This window comes from Hevea brasiliensis, chromosome 14, assembly GCF_030052815.1.
Source record: "Hevea brasiliensis isolate MT/VB/25A 57/8 chromosome 14, ASM3005281v1, whole genome shotgun sequence".
Taxonomy (NCBI): domain Eukaryota; kingdom Viridiplantae; phylum Streptophyta; class Magnoliopsida; order Malpighiales; family Euphorbiaceae; genus Hevea; species Hevea brasiliensis.
In genome coordinates, this window is record NC_079506.1 from 8,175,244 (window position 1) to 8,197,593 (window position 22,350).

At 34.3% G+C, this 22,350-nt stretch overlaps 1 protein-coding gene and 1 non-coding gene across 2 annotated transcripts; one reads left to right on the forward strand and one right to left on the reverse strand.

The window, feature by feature from the left end:
• The first annotated feature begins 1,358 nt into the window (after window positions 1-1,358).
• LOC110641744 (cocosin 1-like) lies at window positions 1,359-3,225 on the forward strand. Its single transcript, XM_058135494.1, has 5 exons — window positions 1,359-1,503; window positions 1,631-1,850; window positions 1,974-2,191; window positions 2,243-2,769; window positions 2,860-3,225. The coding sequence occupies exons 2-5, from the start codon at window positions 1,661-1,663 to the stop codon at window positions 3,011-3,013; spliced, it is 1,089 nt and encodes a 362-aa protein (XP_057991477.1). The 5' UTR covers window positions 1,359-1,503; window positions 1,631-1,660; the 3' UTR covers window positions 3,014-3,225.
• Window positions 3,226-11,389: 8,164 nt separating this feature from the next.
• Window positions 11,390-11,496, reverse strand: LOC131173675 (small nucleolar RNA R71). Its single transcript, XR_009143987.1, has one exon. It is a non-coding gene; the product is annotated as a small nucleolar RNA R71 (small nucleolar RNA).
• Window positions 11,497-22,350: the final 10,854 nt, after the last annotated feature.

Below are 22,350 nucleotides of genomic sequence, written 5' to 3' on the forward strand. Positions count from 1 at the left end.
CCACCTCAATATGAAATTTGGAAAGTACACGTATTGAAATCGTGGAAGAAGGCATTTATTGCCTCTCAGTTTTGTCATGAGAAACGTGGGTCACCTGCGTCGGTGGTGGATAAGCAATTAAGAGTCCTGTTCTCGGTCATGAGATGAATGGTAAATATAAATTTCTTGTACCGTTGGTGGAGAAGAGCTCGGTGGTGGGTACCGTTCCGTCCACTCTTCCTTATCATCACGCTCAGTTTTTCATGAGAAACATTGGTCACTTGCGTCTGTGGTTGTTAAGTAGTGTAGGAGTCCAGCTCTTCCATGGTGGTTGACTGTGAACTGTGAACAGAGAAGTTGGCCCTTTGTTTCTTCTGTTTCGGACCCGATAAAAGCATGTCGTTTTATATATAGTTTCTTGAGTTTAAGATTTAAATATACGCTCAAAAAAATCTCACTCTCTTTAATAGAGATACAGTAAAATAAGATTTTATAAAGTATAATTGTTTATAATTTATAATTTTTTATAATTTTTTTATTTTAAAGAAAAGAATTTTAACTTTTTTAATAAAAATAAAAATATTTATAAATTAGTTTTAAAAATATGTCAAAAAGTTATAAGTTACTCTCTATTTTTTCGTGGGAAATAATTTAGTCTAAAGTATTTGATTTCTCCCTTTATATAAATTTATCGTTAATTCTCTTACTATTTTTTTTAATTTGAAATAATTTTTTTGCGTAATATATTTTTATAATTTTTTGGAATATTAATTTAAGTTTATACTAATTATTTCTTTTAACATTTTATATATTCATAATTTATATGCCTTTTAATAATTTGTATAATATTAAATTTATATTTCTTTTATTATAATGGGTCATTAATAATTTAAATATTAAAAATACAAATTTAATAAAAATTTACAATTTATTTTTAAATTTATTTACATAAATAATTAATTAAATATATATATATATTTATAATAATATTTATAAATGTTTTTATATATTATATTTTATTGTTAAATATAAATATATTTTATGTTTATTAATATTTATAACATATAAAATTGAACACTATTATTCAAATAATTAGTTTGAGGTAGATTGAAATAATTTAAAATTTTTTTTAATTAAATTTGAAATAATTCAAATAATAATAAATTCATATTTATTTTAAAAATGTGATTTTTGCGGCAACTACCGGTGGCAATGCCATTATTGCTCCCAACAACTCGTGGCCAACTGGGAAGCGTAATCTATAAAAAAAAAAAACGTGTGAAATTACAATTGGCTAGCTACGTGCCAAGTGTGCCTTCTCGAGAAGAGCCGTACGGAATATGGGCACCCTTACCTTCATTCAGAGAGGAGCTCCATATCATTTTCTCTCTCTATCTCTATAAATAGAAATGCTTCTGAGCACTCTGATATCTCAATGCTCACTCTCTGCCCTCTAATCTCTACTGCTTCATATCTAATTTAGTTATAAACTACCAATCAATTGTTTCTTCTTTTCTCTCTAAGGTATGCACCTTGTTCCTCTCTCTCTCTCTCTCTTAAACTCTCTAAGGTATGTGTACATGCATAAACAATTTAATTTGTCAACCCACTAAAAATTGAAACATTTCTTGCTTTATTGTGTGTTTGACAGTGATTATTGAAGAAAGGGATAGTGTTAGCCATGGATTTGGATTTGTCACCAAAGTTCCCACAAAAGACATTATTTGAAGGAGAAGGTGGATCATACAAGGCTTGGTCAAGTTCTGAATTAGCTGTGGCAAAGGTTGGAGGAGGAATGCTTCTTCTCCAGCCCCGTGGTTTTGCTTTTCCCCACTATACAGATTCCTCCAAAATTGGTTATGTTCTTGAAGGCAAGTCTCCACACTTCACCCACCCGCTATTTAATTCTCCGACCAAAAAGTTTCAGCAATACCTTTATAAGAAAAACTGAAGAGATTACACAAAACAGTAATTCTTTTTTGGCTTACATGCAGGTACAGAAGGAATAGTGGGAGTGGTGCTTCCTAATTCTGCAAAAGAGGTAGTATTAAAGCTTAAGAAAGGAGATATCATACCTGTGCCTCTGGGAACTCTCTCATGGTGGTATAATAATGGAGATTCAAAATTTGTTGTGGTTTTCTTGGGAGAAACTTCCAAGTCTTATATTCCTGGAGAATTCACCTACTTCTTGTTATCTGGAGGCATAGGCGTTGTGGTATTAATAAAATTATGTACAAGATACATACTAAATGATATGCTCTAGGGCATACTACTAACAATGGCAGGATTCTCATCTGAATTTACCAGTCGAGCCTACAATCTCAAGAATCAAGAAGAAGCAAACAAACTCGCTAAAAGCCAAACTGGCGTGTTGATTATCAAGATAGAGGAAGGAATAATCATGCCCCAACCTCATAACGACTTTCGGGACAAAATGGTGTATAACATCGACGCAGCATCAGCTGACGTTGATGTCCAAAAGGGTGGTGTTTTTAAGACACTAACATCATCAAAATTGCCCCTTCTTGAGCAAGCAGGATTAAGTGTCAGCTATGTGAAATTAGATGCCAGTGCCATGTACTCACCCACTTACACTGCCAATGGAGCAAGTCGACTTGTTTATATTGTTAAAGGGAATGGACAAGTACAAATTGTGGGTATCAATGGTAAGCGAGTCTTGGACACCAACATAAAAGCTGGCCAAATGTTTCTGGTGCCAAAATTCTTTGCTGTTGCTGTAGTTGCTGGCAGTGAAGGGATGGAGTTAGTCTCCACCTTAACTTCTACGTGGTAATTAATTTTTTTTTAGTTTCTTTCGAATTTACTGGACTACTAATTACAATTTATATATAGTAAAATCTTTGATTATATTTCTTGCAGGCCTTTTGTTGAGGAGCTTGCGACTAAGAATTCAGTGTGGAATGCCCTTTCTCCTATAGTTTCACAAGTTTCTCTTAACGTGACACCAGATTTTGAAGAACTCTTCAAGTCCAATATTACGAAGAACTCCATTATTATTCTTTCAACAAATTAGATATAGAGTAGCTTGAAGCTACCTTAAAAAAGCTAACTCGAAAGAAAAGATATAGATTGAAGTGCATAAATTGATATATCAACTACGCATATTTATTAAGTAATTATTTTGTGCTTCTAAAATATATGCTCCTTTCATATAAAATAATTGATCTCAACTCCTATAAACATAGAAAAAATAAAAATTTAAGTAAAAGGAAATACTATTTTTCAGTGCTTCTGTATAATTAGCTATTTTTATCTTTTTTTTTTATTTAGAAAAATTTTATGTGCAGATATGTGCTTTTTCGTGCACATTTATTTATTTAAATAAAATTATATTATAAAAATACTCTCTCTTTATATATATTACTCTTGATTATAGCTAGTTAGAATTAAAAGCTTATAAATTATTAATAAAAGTATACTTATTCAACTTTTCTTCTCACAAAAAACTATACTTATTAAATTCAAATTAATAATTTAATATTTATCTCCTATATAAAATATTAAAATGAGATGTTTAAATCTTTACGATATTACAACCTCATCCAATTAATTATTTTGAATTTGTCGAAAAAGGCTGCTTACTTTACTAGGGCAAAGTTAGATAAAAAATATTTTCTAGTTTTTTAAATGTTTAAAAAATTAGTTAACAAAAAGTATTTTCTTAGTCAAAAAATTAAATTATTTTAAAAGAAAATAATTTTTTAAAAAAAAAATTATTTTTCAAACTTTAACAATTTTATTAAAAATATAAAAATATTTATACATAATATAAACATTTATCATTGATTTAATATTGTTATTAAATAATAAAAATATTTTATGAAAAAACATTTTTTATAAAATAATTTTCAAAAAAAATATTTTTTATATACAAATTATTTTCATAAAACAAATAAAACCAAACTCCTAAATTAAATAAAGAAAATCAAATCAATTTATATATAATTCTAGCTTAGGATAGGTTCAGCTTTTAATGTTTAAGGAAAAAAAATGTTAAAATTTTCCAAAAGATTAAAAATTTCTCAAAATTTATAATTCGAAATTAAAAAGAAATAATTTATTCTAATAAAAGTATGTGATAATGCTCATCAATTAAAGATATATATTTAATATTATCGATGGGTTTTAATTTAATAATATTAAATTCATTCATTATGTTATAAAAATATTAAGTTTAAATTTTAATTAAAAATTAAATAAAAAACATATTAATATTAATATATTCTGGCTGCATGCAGATTTTCCTCAAGATCATTTAAGGATTGCACTTAATTTATCGTCTTTCAATCAGACCTCAGTTTATTCATTTTAAGACTTAATCTATTAGTTCTGTTTCTTAGGATTTTTGTTGAAAATGAAGTATTTTGAACATGCATGAAATTATATAGAAAATTCACAGTTGCACAAATTCAATTGAAAGGGTAATCTCTCAGATATCAAAGAAAATGCCAGAACACCTCAGTTAGATGCAAGGCGTAATTTCAATTATCGTCTCTTAAAAGGATTATTTTATTATCTTTTTTAATTTTAATTTATATAAAAAAATACTCACATTATAATTTAATATCATTTAAAATTTTTCGAGTCAGATTTTATTGAGTACTTTAATTATTGATTTAGACATGTCTAAATGGATTAGATACAATAAAAAATAATTTAAGATTTAATCTGTATAAAGATAAGTAAAAAAATAACTAGATAAAATAAAACAGTTTTTGATAATATTTCAACTACAATTAAAGAAATTGTCTTTCACGCATAATAGAGAGAAGTATTTTTTATTAAATCTTCAACAGAATTTTATCAGAAAAAATTTTAAATAATATTAAATAAAAATCTAAATATTTTATAATACAATTCAAAGATAGGGAATAATGATGAAATAAACTCAAATCCGAAGAATGGCGGATGAAATTTGTCATGACCTAACTTATGGGCCAGACCGACACTAGGACCTGGACTGGTCTAAAGCCTCCGAGGCCCGTTGTAAGTCTAACTATTCCTTAACCCAACTCTAAGGCTCATTTGGGCCCAATTTCAAGAATTCAATCGGACAGAGTCCGGCCATAAAGTGGACCTTTCAACGGGGAGTTTTTGACTCACCTGACCTGTAAACACAATATATAATTAATTGGAGAGCTCAGCTCACCCTCCACATACTTAATGTCATAAAAATAAATGGGAGCTCAGCTCCCTCATACAGTCCATCAAACATGCATATAATAATACGTTTACAGGTCCAACATGATAATTATATTACAGACCCAAATCAAATAAATACTTCTAACACATGAGGAAATTCTAGGAGTTAATAAAATTATACAAACATTAATAAACAACCTGCGAAGGAGAAAAGCAGGTTAACCACAACAAAAATCCTCCTGTAGCCTGAAAAATAATGAACAGGAGTGAGCGTTCGACTTAGAGAGTAAAATATCAATTTTAACCATAATCTCTATAACTATCTAAAGCTAATGCACCATGTAGAGTGAAATGTAATATCAGCAATATTTTCACATCATAACAGCAAAAAGGTAATTTGGAGCACTCACACACCCGATAATGTCAAACAATACATATATGGGAGCTGATCCCCTATATAGCTCTCTTATTCCAATCTGTGCCAGTGAAGAACTCAGCTCGGACTTCCACTTAATAAACCAAATCGGGGTCCCAGCGAAGAACTCAAGCCGTGTCTACCCCGAAGGACCGGGTCCTAGCGAAGATCTCAAGCCGTGTCTACCTGTCCTATCCATAGCCAACACCACATCACACACACGCCAACGCACGCACACTGCTCCAAATTATCATAACAACATCCATGGCACTTTAACAGTTGTGAATGCAATATAAAACGTGCCTAGAGTTTAACTACATAGATATTTACATATAAGTGATGCATGGGCATCCTTGAACATATAATAATATCGAAATTACAATTAAAATTTAATATTTTACTCACAGACTTGACAGCAGTCACTGTGGCGGTTGGGAGGAGGAAGAAGGCTGTCCCAGCTCACATGACAATTTTATTATAATTATTTAATACAATTGACTCAATACAAACCAAGAAAAGACCAAATACGTCCTAAGTCGTACCGAAAATCCGGCAGAGTCTCTCCTATACTTAGGACCTACCCAACCTGCAAATGGGTTTAAAACACACTTCTATATCCACCAACCATACACTCACAACTCAATCACATCACACAACCCTTCCTGGACCCATCCAAACAGTCATCAGTCACAATATGTAAATTTACAGTTTAGTCCTTATAATTAATCCTTTTTGCAAAAACTACCCAAATAAACTCTAAAAATTCTAAAACTTTGTCCCGCGATCCTTAGCAATATTACTAGGCTATTGCAAAAAGAATCATAATTTTCTGAGCTACTACGAATATTTTATGGATTTTTAATCCCATTTAAGCACTAGAAAATTATGAAAAAGCAAGGTTCGGGTTTACCTATGCCGATTTCGACTCTGGGGACGTGCTCGGGACGTCTGACAATGGTGAGGTAGCCAAAATCTCGATCCAATTCGGAGACTTTTTTGGTAGCCAGTCTGTCTGACTGGAAATTCACAGACCTGGATAACTGTCGGATTTCCGCGAATTGAAGATATCTACAAGAAGCCCACAACACGGGGGTTAGTATAAAATTTTTACGGAATTTTCTAAGCTCATTTAATGCTCGGAAAAACACTACGAAGTTCCGTGGGATCCACCGAAAAACGGTGTCAGAAAATTTTGAAATTTATATTGCTGTGAAGCTCTCGACGAGTGGAGCGCTCTAGAGCACTCGGTTTTCTCATGGGGTTCATGGTTTGCGAGAAATCCAGCCCAAAAGTCAAAATGGGCTAAAACTTCCCGGACAAAAATTGGACAATCCGCTTGATGGATTTTGGTGTTCTTGATGTCTATGGAAAGCTCTCGAGGTGTAGATGGTGTTTGACACAAGACCCGGCTCAATCGGTGGTCGGATAGGCCGAATTTCGGCCGGGAAGCCGAAACGGCGTGCGTGCGCAGAGGGAACTTCGCGCGTCGTTTCCGGCCGCTTGGAAGGCCAGCTGGCGGTGGGGAGGCGTCAGGGAGGTGTGCCGACGAGGTGGAGAGACTGGGGAGGTGGCGGCGCGGCCTGGGGGTGAGGGAGGAGAGAGAAAACGGGGGAGAGAGGAGGAGGGACGGGACGCGCAGGGGAAGGGAAGAAAAGAAGAAGAAGCCGGTTCGATTCGACCGGTCCGATCCGGTCCTGTTCGATTCGGTTGGTCTGATTCAAGATATAAAATTTTAAATTTTTACTTTGCCTTGGGACCGAAAATAAGGCCCAAAAATTTTAAAAAAATTCTAGAAAACTCAGAAAAATTCGTAGACTCCAAATATATTTTTAGTTTTGCCATGTGGTCTTTAAATCAATTTTTAAAAATCATCAAAGTTTTATATTTTCGAGAAATCAAACCCGATTTTAAAAATCCGAAAAATTTCAAATAATTTCCTAAAATTTAAATAAAATAAAAATATTAATATTACTCACAAAATAATACATTTAAAATTTGGGGTGTTACAAAATTAATGCAGAGTTGAATTGAATTTGTGCATATATAGCTGGTCTAACTAAACGTCTGTGTGTTGGCTGGTTGCAATTTCAGCAATCTATGAATTCTATGGGGGCTTCTAAAATAAAATAAAATCATTAAATTGAGGTGAAATTTTCATCAATCAACTTTAACTTAATAATAATAAAAGAAATGTCCAAAGTTTTGGATTATTGAATTGAAAAGTATATGATTTGTCTTGTATGAATTTTATTTTAATTTTTTATTTGAATATAATCAAAATTTTCCATCAATGGTCATTTTCTTGATACAAAAAGGCTTTGAATCGTGGATAAAATAGGCTTTTCCACCCTTACTGCACAAATGTGAAAAATCGAAGCAAAAAAGTACATCTAATGTAAGTTTAAATTTATGTAAGAATTATTTAATTAATATTAAATTAAATATTTATATCAAAATATGTATAGAATTAATTAAAGTGTATATATATATAATGTACAAATTTATATTTAAAAACTCAATTTAATCAGTGAATAAATTCATTTTCATATGAATTCACACTCTTTATAGGTACATCCTTTTAAAAATACCTCACCAATATGTCACATTTATGAATATGATTGATAAGAAATTAAAGATGTTAATGAATTATATACGTGATCCATAATAGATTTGTGTAAAAAGACAGGCTAACCACTTTGCCTCGCTAGGTGTGCCTTCATGAGAAGAGCCCCAACAGAATGGTCAACCTCCATTATCATTTTCTACCTCTATAAATTTGAAGCTCTTGTATTAGCACTTCCATGTCATAACACTCACTCCCTCTCCTCTATTGCTTCATAGATAATTTAGTTAGAAATTCCCAATCAGTTGTTTCTTCTCTTATCTCTCTACACGTAACTTATTCTTCTCTCTCTCTCTTTTCTTAAACTCTAGACATGTTCTATTAGTAATGCGTTTACATGCATAAATTTGTTATCGGCCCATTAAAATCTTTCTTGATTTGACTAGGATAAATACTTGCTTTATTTTGTGTTTTACAGTGATTATTGAAGAAAGTGATAGTGTTAGCTAGCCATGGATTTGGATTTGTCACCAAAGTTCCCACAAAAAATATTATTTGAAGGAGAAGGTGGATCATACAAGGCTTGGTTAAGTTCTGAATTAGCTGAGGTAAAGGCTGGAGGAGGAAAGCTTCTTCTCCAGCCCCGTGGTTTTGCTCTTCCCCATTATGCAGATTCCTCCAAAATTGGTTATGTTCTTGAGGGCAAGTCTCCACGCTTTACCCTATCCATTAAATTGACAGTGTGTTTCATTTAATTTACGTAGAAAATAATGGTTACAAACAAATATTTCACTGTAAATTTATTAAATAAATGCTCTGAGTTTGATTATCCTATCAATAAAATGATTACAATTTGTCCATGATGTTATTCTTACATGCAGGTACTGAAGGAATAGTGGGAGTGGTGCTTCATAATTCTGCAAAAGAGGGAGTATTAAAGCTTAAGTGATGCATGCATTTTAGATCATCATTTAGGAGTAATTTTTGCACATAATTTACCCTTATTCATAGCTATTATTTTAGATATTAGTATATATTTAGTCAATTTTACAATTTTCACATTTCTTAGTTTAATTTTTGGAATTTATTTGTTTTGTAGGTTAAATCTGGAGAAATTTGATATATTTTGATCAGAGTAGCCATTTGGAGGAGATTAAAGTCGAATTGCAAAAATTTTGAAGTTGAGTAAAAAATGGCCGAGAGCGACACAACCTGCAGCACAACCGAATTAGCTTATGTCGCAGGTTGTGTCGATCGTCAGATATTCACGCCGAGAGCGACACAACTGACTCGGCTTATGTCGTTTTTACTGGAAAATAATTGACGTGGCATTTCCGTTACTCCAGCTTTTTACCTCACTTTCTTTGGATCCTTCCCCCTTTTATCCATTCTAGAACAGTCCCCTCGCCTATATAAAGTGCCCTTTATCACTTTCTTTCCATATAGAGAGCAAGGGAGTCATTTTCGGTAAAGTTAGAAAGAGAGAAGGAGGAGCACTTTCTGCATTTTCTTCCAGCCGGCAAGGATCACGTTTACGCACTTTTCTGAGAGATCCTACGCAATTTGGGTTTTTCTACCCCTTTTAGCTTACATTTCCATTATTTCTTCATTTCTTCATTTGGGTTTGTCTTTAAACAATGATTTGTGAGTAGTTTATTGAGATTCTAGAGATGGGTTTGTAAATATTGATTTGTTTTGTGGTTTTGAACTGATTTGGCCATTTAAATGAAGATTGTTATGTTTTGATTTATTGCTTGTGTGCTTATTGCCTTGCTTGATGAATGGGCCCTCATTAAGTTAAGCTTTAATCCTTAATAGATGGACTGAAAAGTGAATATTAGGGATAGATAATCTTGCAATAAACTTTATTTTCTTGGTGTTAGAGATAAGCTAAGAAGATTAAGGGGAACTTTCCAAAAATCAATTAAAGCTTTAAATGGGTTTTTGTTAGGTTTGAAATACCGTGAAAACAGGGTTTGATTTAATGAAAACCAACTTTGAAATGCTTGAAAAAGGTTTCAAAAATTTAAGAATTGATTTCCCTCAAAATTGCAATTCTCATATGTTTGGCTAAATTAGGGATAAACCACATGCAAACAATATTGAAAATCCAATCTCTAGAATCAATTTAATTTTCATTTAATTTAGATTTAAATCCTCCAAATCTCATAAATAGCAATTTCAATTTAAATCCAATATCTAGAATTACTTTATTTTTTTTAGATTTAATTCTTCTTAATTTCATAAATAGAAATTTCAAATTAATTTTTGGTAATCTAGTTTAATTAATTTTAGTTAATTGTTTGATTTAGCATTAATTCCTTAAATACCAATTTTAATTCCAAATTTCATTTTACATCTTTAATTTTTGTCTTAATTTTAATTTTTAGATTTTATTTTTAATATCTTTTAATTTTTGTCATTCTAATTAGCTTATACTTTTATTTCCAATTTAAGCACAATTCCCTGTGGGATCGATATCATTTTTTAAAACTATACTACTGTGACCCGTGCACTTGCGGACACACCGTATCAAGTTTTTGGCGCCGTTGCCGGGGAATTGTTTGTTTTTAAGTTGGATTTTAATTGTTTTAAGCTAATTAGAATTTTTATTTTCTTTTATTTTCACTATTGTTCCTTGTGTTTTTCAGGTACTTTTCTTGTTTATGAGACGATCGAAAAGCACAAGTGACACTGAATTGTTGTTCAACCCAGAAATTGAAAAATTCTGTCGAGCCAACAAAAAGGAATTCAAGAGAAGAAAAGAAGCAGAAAAAGAAGAACAACAAATATTTGAGCAAGAGGAGACAATAGAAAATATGGAGAATCAAAATAGAGCTATTGGTGGAGATAATGGAGGAAACGAGCAAAACGGGCAAAATGCTGTTGTTAATCAAAATGATCCTCAAAGAAGATCCATGTTAGATTATGCTTTTCCTAGATGTACTGATGTGAGAGATAACAGACCTATTATTGGAGCTAATCAATTTGAATTAAAAACTGGTCTTATTCAAATGGTTCAGAATTCACAATTTGGAGGTAGCCCACTTGAAAATCCTCATTCTCATTTGAAGAAATTTTTGATGATATGTGGTACACAAAGACAACCTGGAGTTTCTGATGAAGTTATTCGGCTCACCTTATTTCCATTCTCTCTTCGGGATTCAGCATTGGAGTGGTATGATTCACTTCCACAAGCTATTATAGCTACTTGGGAGCAGCTATCTCAAGCTTTTCTATCTCAATTTTTCCCACCTGGGAAAACTACTCATTTGAGGAATTTGATGGTAGCTTTTAAACCAAGAGATGATGAAACTTTGTATGAATCTTGGATGAGATTTAATGAGCTTGAAAGGCAATGTCCTCATCATGAAATACCCAAATGGATGATTGTTCAGAATTTCTACACCAGAGTTACTCCAGCCATAAGAAACACAATTGATTCACAAGCAGGAGGAGATTTCATGAGAATGACAAGTGAAGAATGCTATGATCTATTAGAGAAGATTGCTCATAATACCCATTTATGGGGAAATCCTAGAGCACTTGAGCCAAAGAAAGCTGGGATCTATGAACTAGACTCAGTTAGCTACATGAATGCAAGATTTGACCAGTTGACTCAGCTTCTTAGTGATTTTTGCACAAAGGCAACAACCTCAACTCCTACAACTATGCAACAAGTTGCCTTCACAGATGGAACTCAAAGTTGTGGAGTTGATTACTCTTCTTATGGAGATGATTATTTGCAGGAGCAAGCTGCTTATGCAGGAGGTTATCAACAGAAACCTATGGGAAATGCTTATTCTAATGTGAACAACTCAACATGGAGACCACAAGCAACTTTTGCTCAACAAGGCCAAAGCTCAAATTATGCTCATAACCAGCAGTATATGCAGCAGAACAAGCCTCAATTTCAGTCTCAATTTCAGCCCACAAGGCAGCCACCACCTGGATATCAAGCAAGAGCACAACAATCCCTTCCACCCCATGAACCGAAGCCAACCTTGGAGAGCATGATGGAGAAATTTTTTGCTGAACAAAGCAAGATGAATAACAAATTGGAGGAAGAAATGCAACACATGAGACAAACCATGGATCAATTACAAGTCCACAACCGCATGTTGGAGACTCAATTGGCGCAACAAGCAAGCTCATCAGGAAGCAATTCCTATGGGAAACTACCTAGCCAACCACAAAACCCTCATGAACAATGTAAGTTGGTGACCTTGAGAAGTGGTAAGAAAGTTGGTCAAGAGAGTGAAAACAAGAGAGAAGAAAAAGAGAGCACAAAAGAAGAAAATTCAGTTGAGAGCAAGAAAAATGAAAAAGAAGAAGAAAGCAAAAGTGAGCAAGATGAAGGAGAGAAACCATACATCCCACCTGAACCTTACAAGCCCACCCTTCCCTACCCTCAAAGATTCATCAAGCATAAACTAGACAAACAATTTGGCAAGTTCCTTGAAGTGCTAAAGAAGTTGTACATCAATGTGCCATTCACTGAGGCACTATCCCAAATGCCAAGTTATGCCAAATTTTTGAAGGAGATTCTTTCCAACAAGAGAAGACTAGAAGATTATGACACCATCAACTTGGGAGAACAATGCAGTGCTATAATCCAGAAGAAGTTACCTCCCAAACTCAAAGATCCGGGTGTGTTTTCCATTCCTTGTCATATTGGTGATAATTGTGTGGCAAATGCTTTATGTGACCTTGGAGCTAGCGTCAGCCTAATGCCTCTTTCAATATATGAGAAGTTGAATATGGGAGAGTTGAAGCCCACAAACATGTATCTTTCATTGGCTGACCGTTCAATTAAGTATCCAGAAGGCATTCTTGAAAATGTGCCTATCAAGGTTGGGAAATTATACATTCCGGTAGACTTTGTCATTTTGGATATGGAAGAAGACACAAAAGTTCCTATCTTATTGGGAAGACCCTTTTTGGCAACGGCTGGTGCATTAATTGATGTGAAGGGTGAGCAATTGACACTTAGAGTGGGAGATGATCAAATGATATTCAACATCAATCCTGCCATGAAAAGGAAACATGAAGAAGTCGAGTCTTGTTTGCGGGTAGACATTATTGATGAGATTGTTCAAGAGCATTTCAGAAAAAGCTACCCACAAGACCCACTTGAAAATTGCTTAGTCCATGGTGGGAGCATTAATGATGATAATCATAACATGGCTACTTTTGCACAACACTTGGAGAGCTCTCCACCACATCCTGAAGCCACAATTTTTCAACTTGAAGGAGTGCAAAATTTGGAGATCAAACCACCATCATTAAAGGTAGAGGATGCCCCAAAGGTAGATCTTAAACCTCTTCCTTCCAACCTCAGGTATGCTTTTCTTGGACCGAATGAAACATATCCAGTTATAATTAATGCATCATTGACTAATATTGAGATTGACAAATTGTTGAGAATTTTGAGAAAATATAGGAGAGTTTTGGGTTATGCAATTGATGATATAAAGGGAATTAGTCCAACAGTTTATATGCATAGGATTTTCCTTGAGCCAAAAAGTAAACCTTCCATTGAACACCAAAGAAGATTGAATCCTACAATGAAGGATGTTGTGAAAAAGGAAATCCTAAAATTACTAGCTGCTGGAATTATTTACCCTATTTCTGACAGTGAGTGGGTTAGTCCTGTGCATGTTGTACCAAAAAAAGGTGGGGTGACAGTTGTTAAAAATGAGAATAATGAATTGATACCCACTAGAACTGTTACAGGTTGGAGAATGTGCATAGACTATAGGAAGTTGAACAATGCCACAAGAAAATACCATTTTCCCCTTCCTTTTATGGATCAAATGTTAGAAAGATTAGCCAAGCATTCATTCTTTTGTTACTTAGATGGATATTCTGGTTTCTTTCAAATTCCAATACATCCTGATGACCAAGAAAAAACTACCTTTACCTGTCCCTATGGCACCTTTGCATATCGAAGGATGCCATTCGGATTGTGTAATGCGCCTGGCACATTTCAAAGGTGCATGATGGCCATTTTTTCTGATTTTATGGAGGTCTTCATGGATGACTTTTCAGTTTATGGCACTAATTTTGATTCATGCTTGACTAATTTGTCTAAAATTTTGCAGAGATGTGCTGATAATGATTTGGTTTTGAATTGGGAGAAATGCCACTTTATGGTCCAAGAGGGGATCATTTTAGGGCATTTGATCTCAAATAGGGGAATTGAAGTGGATAGAGCTAAAATAGAAATTATTGAAAAAATGCCCCCTCCAACCACTGTCAAAGGAGTGCGGAGTTTCCTTGGACATGCTGGGTTTTACCGGCGATTTATTCAGGATTTTTCTAAACTTGCTAAACCCTTAACAAATCTTTTGAATCATGATGTTAAATTTGATTTTAATCAAGATTGTATGGTTGCTTTTTGCAGGTTAAAGACGGCATTAACAACAGCTCCTATCATGCAACCCTGATTGGACTTTGCCATTCGAAATCATGTGTGATGCAAGCGAGTTTGTTGGAGCCGCCCTTGGCCAAAAGATAGAAAACCTTATGCCATTTACTATGCAAGCCGAACCCTTGATGAAGCTCAAGTTAATTATGCCACAACTGAAAAGGAGTTCCTTGCGGTAGTATTTGCACTCAATAAATTTCGTTCTTATTTGGTCAACTCAAAGGTAATTGTTTTCACTGATCATGCAGCAATAAAGTATTTAATGAGCAAGAAAGAAGCTAAATCTAGGTTGATTAGATGGATATTGTTACTTCAAGAATTTGATTTGGAAATAAGAGATAAAAGGGGTGTTGAGAATGTGGTGGCTGATCACCTTTCTAGGATAAAAACTGAAAATAAAGATGATGAAATTGTGCCAATTGATGAATTTTTCATGAATGAGCAGTTGTATGTGTTGAATTCTGCACTTCCATGGTTTGCTGATATTGTGAATTTCTTGTCTTGTGGTGTCTTGCCACCTGATTTATCTTGGCAGCAAAAGAAAAGATTCTTGCATGATGTTAAATTTTATTCTTGGGAAGAACCTCTTTTGTTTAGGAGATGCAATGATGGAATAATTAGATGTATACCAGAGGAAGAAATAAATGATGTTATTTACCATTGTCATTCCTCTGAATATGGTGGTCATTTTAGTGTCTCAAAAACTGTTGAAAAAGTCTTGACATCAGGTTTCTATTGGCCTAATATGTTTAAACATGTGAGAGACTTTGTAAGCAAGTGTGATAGGTGCCAAAGGGTAGGCAACATTTCCAAAAGAGATGAGATGCCCCAACAGTCCATATTAGAAGTTGAATTATTTGATGTGTGGGGAATTGATTTCATGGGGCCATTTCCATCTTCTTATGGGAATAAATATATCTTGGTAGGGGTGGACTATGTATCTAAATGGGTAGAAGCTATTGCTACACCTACCAATGATGCAAAAGTTGTGGTGAAATTTCTGAAAAAATTTGTTTTGACCAGGTTTGGTGCCCCACGTGCCATAATCAGTGATGGTGGTAGCCATTTTTGCAACCACCAATTTGAAAAATTGATGAGAAAATATGGGGTAAAGCATAGGATTGCCACACCATATCACCCTCAAACAAATGGCCAAGTAGAAATCACAAATAGAGAAATCAAGCAGATCTTGGAGAAATCACAATAAGTCCAGAAAGATTGGTCCCTTAAATTAGATGACACTCTTTGGGCATATAGAACAGCATTTAAAACCCCCATAGGAACTACACCTTATAGGTTAGTTTTTGGGAAATCATGCCATTTGCCCGTAGAATTAGAACATAAAGCTTATTGGGCCATTAGAGCAATCAATTTTGATTTACAAGCTGCTGGACATAAAAGACTTTTGCAACTTGATGAATTAGAAGAATTGAGACTTGATGCTTATGAAAATGCTAGGATCTATAAAGAAAGAACAAAAAAATGGCATGATAAGCATATCAAGAAAAAGGACTTTAAAGAAGGAGATTTGGTTCTCTTATTCAATTCAATATTGAAATTTTTTCCAGGAAAATAGCAACTTGCTATCTTTGTCATTCTCCATGAAATTTTGAGTAAGTATGGTCAAGCTAAAGACCTAAACTTAGCATTTTTGTACATAACTCATAATTTTCCATTAATTCTTTATTTCTTTTATATATTTGATTTAAGCTTTTCTATACTCCTTACTCAGAATCTAACATTGTTCTAATTTCCTTGTGCAGATGGGATGCAATGCATTGCAAGCAAATGAGCAATAAAAATTTTATTTAGCTTTAAATTTTAGGTTTTTAATTTGTTCACTTATAAATTTCATCTCTATTTTGTTGAATATTTGCTGGTTCATATTGCTGGATTCATTGCCCTTTTGGTTAATTTTAAGAGAAAATTTTTCCAAATTTTAACATCTTGGTTTAACAAGAAAATTATTTGAATATGGGTGTGTGAATTGGTGCTTTGAAAAATTATTTTGTGTAAGTATTTGATGAACATAACAGGTTAAACAATTAGAATTCATGTTATGAAGGTTTAATCATTTGAAATCTAATTTGTTTCATTTTTTTTTTTAGGTGCTATGAAATTTAGTCAAATTGGGCAGCAGATTACATAACCGGGTTTTGCTTGTGTCACCGCTTGTGTTCGCTGGGCACCCTTTTGGGATAAAAACTCCCTTCACCAGAATGGGCCAGCAGCAAACCCAAAACCCTAAAAACCGTACCCCACCAGCCCAAGCCCGAAATTAAACCTAAAATCCAAACAAAACCCAAAAGCCTATACCCAAGCCCACAACCCAAACCTAAAGACCCTAACCCGATAGCCCATTACCTTCATCTTCCTCTCGACATCGCCCCCGACACAACCCTCCTTGCCGTAACCTTCATTTTTCCCGTCGCCTTCACCGGCCGTCATTCTTCCCATATTTCTCCTTTTCCGATCACGACCCTCCATTTCGCCATGACCGACTCTCCATTATCATTCGAAAACTCGCCTCCCCACTCCTCACAAGCGCCGCAGCCCCAAACCACCCCACCCATGCACGCCGACCCATCGCCGGCCCATTCTGCTGATGCTCCGATCGCCACACTCAAAAAGAAAAAGGCGAAAAATATCAAACCTCACAAATCGACGGGCGGCGTCAAGCGGAAACAACCCGAACCGGCCACACAACAACCCCCAAGCCCGCCTCCAATGCCCGCCGCGCCTGCTGACCGACGTGGCATTCCGAAATCAGCGGTCAAGCGCCCCGGTACATCTAGAGGTAACCTTGCATTCCCTTCCTCTTCGCCTACTGCTATACATTGGATATTACCTACTGCCGAAATGAAGAAAAATAAGGCAAGAGTTGCAGCCCGACAAATGGTTCAAACTCGGTATTTGGATGTGTCTACACTTAAAACCTTGAAGATTTATGATGAAATGCAGTCTCTGTTAGATGCTTTAGGTTGGGTGCGATTTGCACATAAACAGGAACTGGTCTACCCCATTTTAGTGCAGGAATTTCTGGCCTCCCTGTCCACTAATGAGCATAAAATTGCTTTGGACAATGACTTGACGATCCATTTTAGATGCCTTGGTCAAGATAGGGTGCTGTCTATGGATAATTTTCACCATATATTTGGCTTTCCACCTGATGGTCTGTTCAAAATACCTACTAACCAATGGGACTATAATGCATGTGAATTTTGGAAGCGCATTGCCCCTTCAGCAGGTAACTTCAAACCAGGACACAGTAAGGCCTCCAAAATTGAAAATCATGCCTTGAGATTGCTTCAGCGCCTAATTGCAAATACAATTTTAGGCAGAGGATCCAGTGTTGGCACAATGTCACAGTATGATCTATTCTTTTTGTGGTGTGCAAAAACCGGCAAAAAGGCTTCCCCTGGTTATTATTTCTGCCGCCATGTGATTCGCCAGACCACTAGGGGTACTGGTAGTATTGTCTTTGGAGGCTTAGTCACACCTATTGCACATTATTTTGGGTTTAATCCTCAAATGCACAAGTGTCCTGCTCTTCCAACTGGTTTGTTATTTTTGGATGGACCTCATCTGGCCAACCAAAAATTTTGTATAAAAAATGAAGCTACTAAGCAGTATGAGATTCCACCTGGTTCTCCCACTGCCATTAGTTCATCCTCAGACTCTGAGCGACCATTTGTGCAGCCTTCTACACAACCTCCAAGACGAGCTCCACCAGCCGCTCAACCTGCTTCTGGACCATCCATAGCAACTCTTTTGACATTCATGGAGAATCTCAGTGATGAGATCTATTCTTTTCGGCAAATGACGGATGTTAATTTTCAGACACTGCGAGACTTAGCTGACATATATTTGGATCGAAGTGCTGAAATGCAAGATGAATTGAAAGTCATGCGAGCTAAGCTGGAGAAGATCGAAACAAACCAGGCACTGATTTTGAGCATCATCTCTCCACAGCAGCCACCACAAGCACCGCCTCCACAAGATGGCAAGGGCAAAGGACTTCTCGTACCCGATTGACCAGCTTTTATTCTCCATTTACATTTCATGTCTTTAATTACTTAGTATTTTGAACTTATTTAGTTAATATTTTGCTCGTGTTGTTTTTATTTTACTTAAACCATTTACTTATTCAGTTTTTTAGTTCCTCATAACATACATTTTTAGTACATTGCTCACTTGCTTTGATATGCTCCTTTGGAATTTCCATTTGATAATTATATTCTCTGCACTTAACTTCCCTATTCCAAATTTTTGAGATTAATCGATTTAATTAATGGATTCCATTGCACTGTTTCTTTTGCAATGAGTGCAGCAGCTGTCCAAATTTTATCTAGTTAAATTGGCTGCACTTCAATGAGGTAACAATTCTCATCTCAGCTTGTGTCACTATCAACACAAGTTGTGCTCTCGCTTATACAACATGGTAATAATTCTTTATGCACATATCAGCTACCCATTTTCTGCGCATTTTTAACATTGAGGACAATGTTCATTCTAAGTATGGGGGAGAGGGTAAATTTTTTGCAAAAATTAGTTTTTCCTTTTTCATTTAGCGACACACTCATACTTGTACATATTCACATACATACACTTGCATATAGCCTCTTATACTTAGTTATGCATACTTAGTTACATATAGGTTGACTATACATTTACACTCATGCATTTCATTTACTCATTTAAAATTTTTGAATTTTTAAACCAGTCTTTGAACTCCATAAGCCACTTATTCAAGCAATCCAACTTGCCTTTAGATGGTTAGTGGAATGAAAGTTCCAGCTGGGTACAAAGTCTTAAGCATTATTCTTTCTCTTACTTAATAGCTAAAAATTAATACATTCATCTAGGTATGCAGATTCTGATTAGTTATTTTGAGTTTTGAGTGTCTGGATAAGCCTTTAAGAAAGAAAATGGTCATTGTCGTCTCACCATTCCTAGAACAAGCATCTTAGATCTTTCAAAGCGAAATTTTTAACTTGCATTTGATGAGAATATGATTTAGGCATTCCTTCATATTTTAAACCTCACATTTAGCCTTAACCTACCTTAATTTCATTTCAACCCTTGCAAAACCCCCTTGAACCTTAATTCCCTAATTTCTTTGGAACCCAAATCATTTACCAAGCCATTAAACCTAAACACTACCACCTATCTATGAGAATAATATTTTAGCAATTAAGTGCATAAAAAAAAAAAAAAACTTGGAGGATTGAAACATCTTGAAAAGTGCTAGAGTAATTGTGAAAAGTTGATAAAAAAAAATAAATAAATAAATAGTCACAAAAATATCCCAAAGGTAATTTTGGGTGTGACGTGAAATAGGGACACATACAAAATAAAAAAAATATATTATAAAAGTAGTCCCTTTATTGTGTTAGCACTTAAAATTCATTGTGAATTTCTTTCCTCTTGATTTAAAAAATAAAATAAAAAAAAAGAGAAAAAAAAATGGATGCACTTTGAGTTTCATGATTAATATTATTCTCATATTTTGTTTACCTTATTCCCTTTCTTTGTTAACCACAATCTTACCCTATTAGACCCCATTACAACCCTTAAAAAGACCTAATGATTCTTTGAAAAATGCTTGTTACATTAGTAGAGTTAGATCTTTTATGCTTGCATATGGGTTTGGCAATATAATCTTCCATACATTACTCACCATCTATTTGAGACACATTGGCTATCTATTTCATTTAGGTTTGTTTTGGCACAATTAACTCTTGTAGCTGGTTGGTATTTGTTGCTTGGGTTGATTGGTTAATTCTTAGCTATTCTGTAATTGTTGAGAGTGCTTGCTTCATTCTTTGTGCTTTTGCTGGTGGGAATTTGGAATGTTGGTGGCTAGAGGTAAGTTGGTAGTTTGGATTAGTGAATTTTGTGTTTTCAAAGACTGATTCTATTCCCTTTCAAATGAGTTTTAATGAAATTTTGCTTGAGGACAAGCAAGAGTTTGAGTATGGGGGAATTTGATGCATGCATTTTAGATCATCATTTAGGAGTAATTTTTGCACATAATTTACCCTTATTCATAGCTATTATTTTAGATATTAGTATATATTTAGTCAATTTTACAATTTTCACATTTCTTAGTTTAATTTTTGGAATTTATTTGTTTTGTAGGTTAAATCTGGAGAAATTTGATGTATTTTGATCAGAGTAGCCATTTGGAGGAGATTAAAGTCGAATTGCAAAAATTTTGAAGTTGAGTAAAAAATGGCCGAGAGCGACACAACCTGCAGCACAACCGAATTAGCTTATGTCGCAGGTTGTGTCGATCGTCAGATATTCACGCCGAGAGCGACACAACCCGCGACACAACTGACTCAGCTTATGTCATTTTTACTCGAAAATAATTGACGTGGCATTTCCGTTACTCCAGCTTTTTACCTCACTTTCTCTGGATCCTTCCCCCTTTTACCCATTCTAGAACAGTCCCCTCGCCTATATAAAGTGCCCTTTATCACTTTCTTTCCATATAGAGAGCAAGGGAGTCATTTTCGGTAAAGTTAGAAAGAGAGAAGGAGGAGCACTTTCTGCATTTTTCCAAAGCAAGACAAGGATCACGTTTCTGCACTTTTCTGTAGAGATCCTTCTGCAATTTGCTGGGTTTTTCTACCCCTTTTAGCTTACATTTCCATTATTTCTTCATTTCTTCATTTGGGTTTGTCTTTAAACAATGATTTGTGAGTAATTTATTGAGATTCTAGAGATGGGTTTGTAAATATTGATTTGTTTTGTGGTTTTAAACTGATTTGGCCATTTAAATGAAGATTGTTATGTTTTGATTTATTGCTTGTGTGCTTATTGCCTTGCTTGATGAATGGGCTCTCATTAAGTTAAGCTTTAATCCTTAATAGATGGACTGAAAAGTGAATATTAGGGATAGATAATCTTGCAATAAACTTTATTTTCTTGGTGTTAGAGATAAGCTAAGAAGATTAAAGGGAACTTTCCAAAAATCAATTAAAGCTTTAAATGGGTTTTTGTTAGGTTTGAAATACCGTGAAAACATGGTTTGATTTAATGAAAACCAACTTTGAAATGCTTGAAAAAGGTTTCAAAAATTTAAGAATTGATTTCCCTCAAAATTGCAATTCTCATATGTTTGGCTAAATTAGGGATAAACCACATGCAAACAATATTGAAAATCCAATCTCTAGAATCAATTTAATTTTCATTTAATTTAGATTTAAATCCTCCAAATCTCATAAATAGCAATTTCAATTTAAATCCAATATCTAGAATTACTTTATTTTTTTTAGATTTAATTCTTCTTAATTTCATAAATAGAAATTTCAAATTAATTTTTGGTAATCTAGTTTAATTAATTTTAGTTAATTGTTTGATTTAGCATTAATTCCTTAAATACCAATTTTAATTCCAAATTTCATTTTACATCTTTAATTTTTGTCTTAATTTTAATTTTTAGATTTTATTTTTAATATCTTTTAATTTTTGTCATTCTAATTAGCTTATACTTTTATTTCTAATTTAAGCACAATTCCCTGTGGGATCGATATCATTTTTTAAAACTATACTACTGTGACCCGTGCACTTGCGGACACACCGTATCATTAAGAAAGGATATATCATACCTGTGCCTCTGGGAACTCTCTCATGGTGGTATAATAATGGAGATTCAAAATTTGTTATGGTTTTCTTGGGAGAAACTTCCAGGTCTTGTATTCCTGGAGAATTCACCTACTTCTTGTTATCTGGAGGCATAGGCGTTATGGCAGGATTCTCATCTGAATTTACCAGTCGAGCCTACAATCTCAA

Excerpts from the sequence above, each read along its gene's own strand:
- LOC110641744 (XM_058135494.1), top strand. The coding sequence starts at position 1,661 with ATGGATTTGGATTTGTCACCAAAGTTCCCACAAAAGACATTATTTGAA. Across the intron at positions 1,851-1,973 it reads AATTGGTTATGTTCTTGAAG|GTACAGAAGGAATAGTGGGA; the intron begins GCAAGTCTCCAC and ends GCTTACATGCAG. Across the intron at positions 2,770-2,859 it reads TCCACCTTAACTTCTACGTG|GCCTTTTGTTGAGGAGCTTG; the intron begins GTAATTAATTTT and ends TATTTCTTGCAG.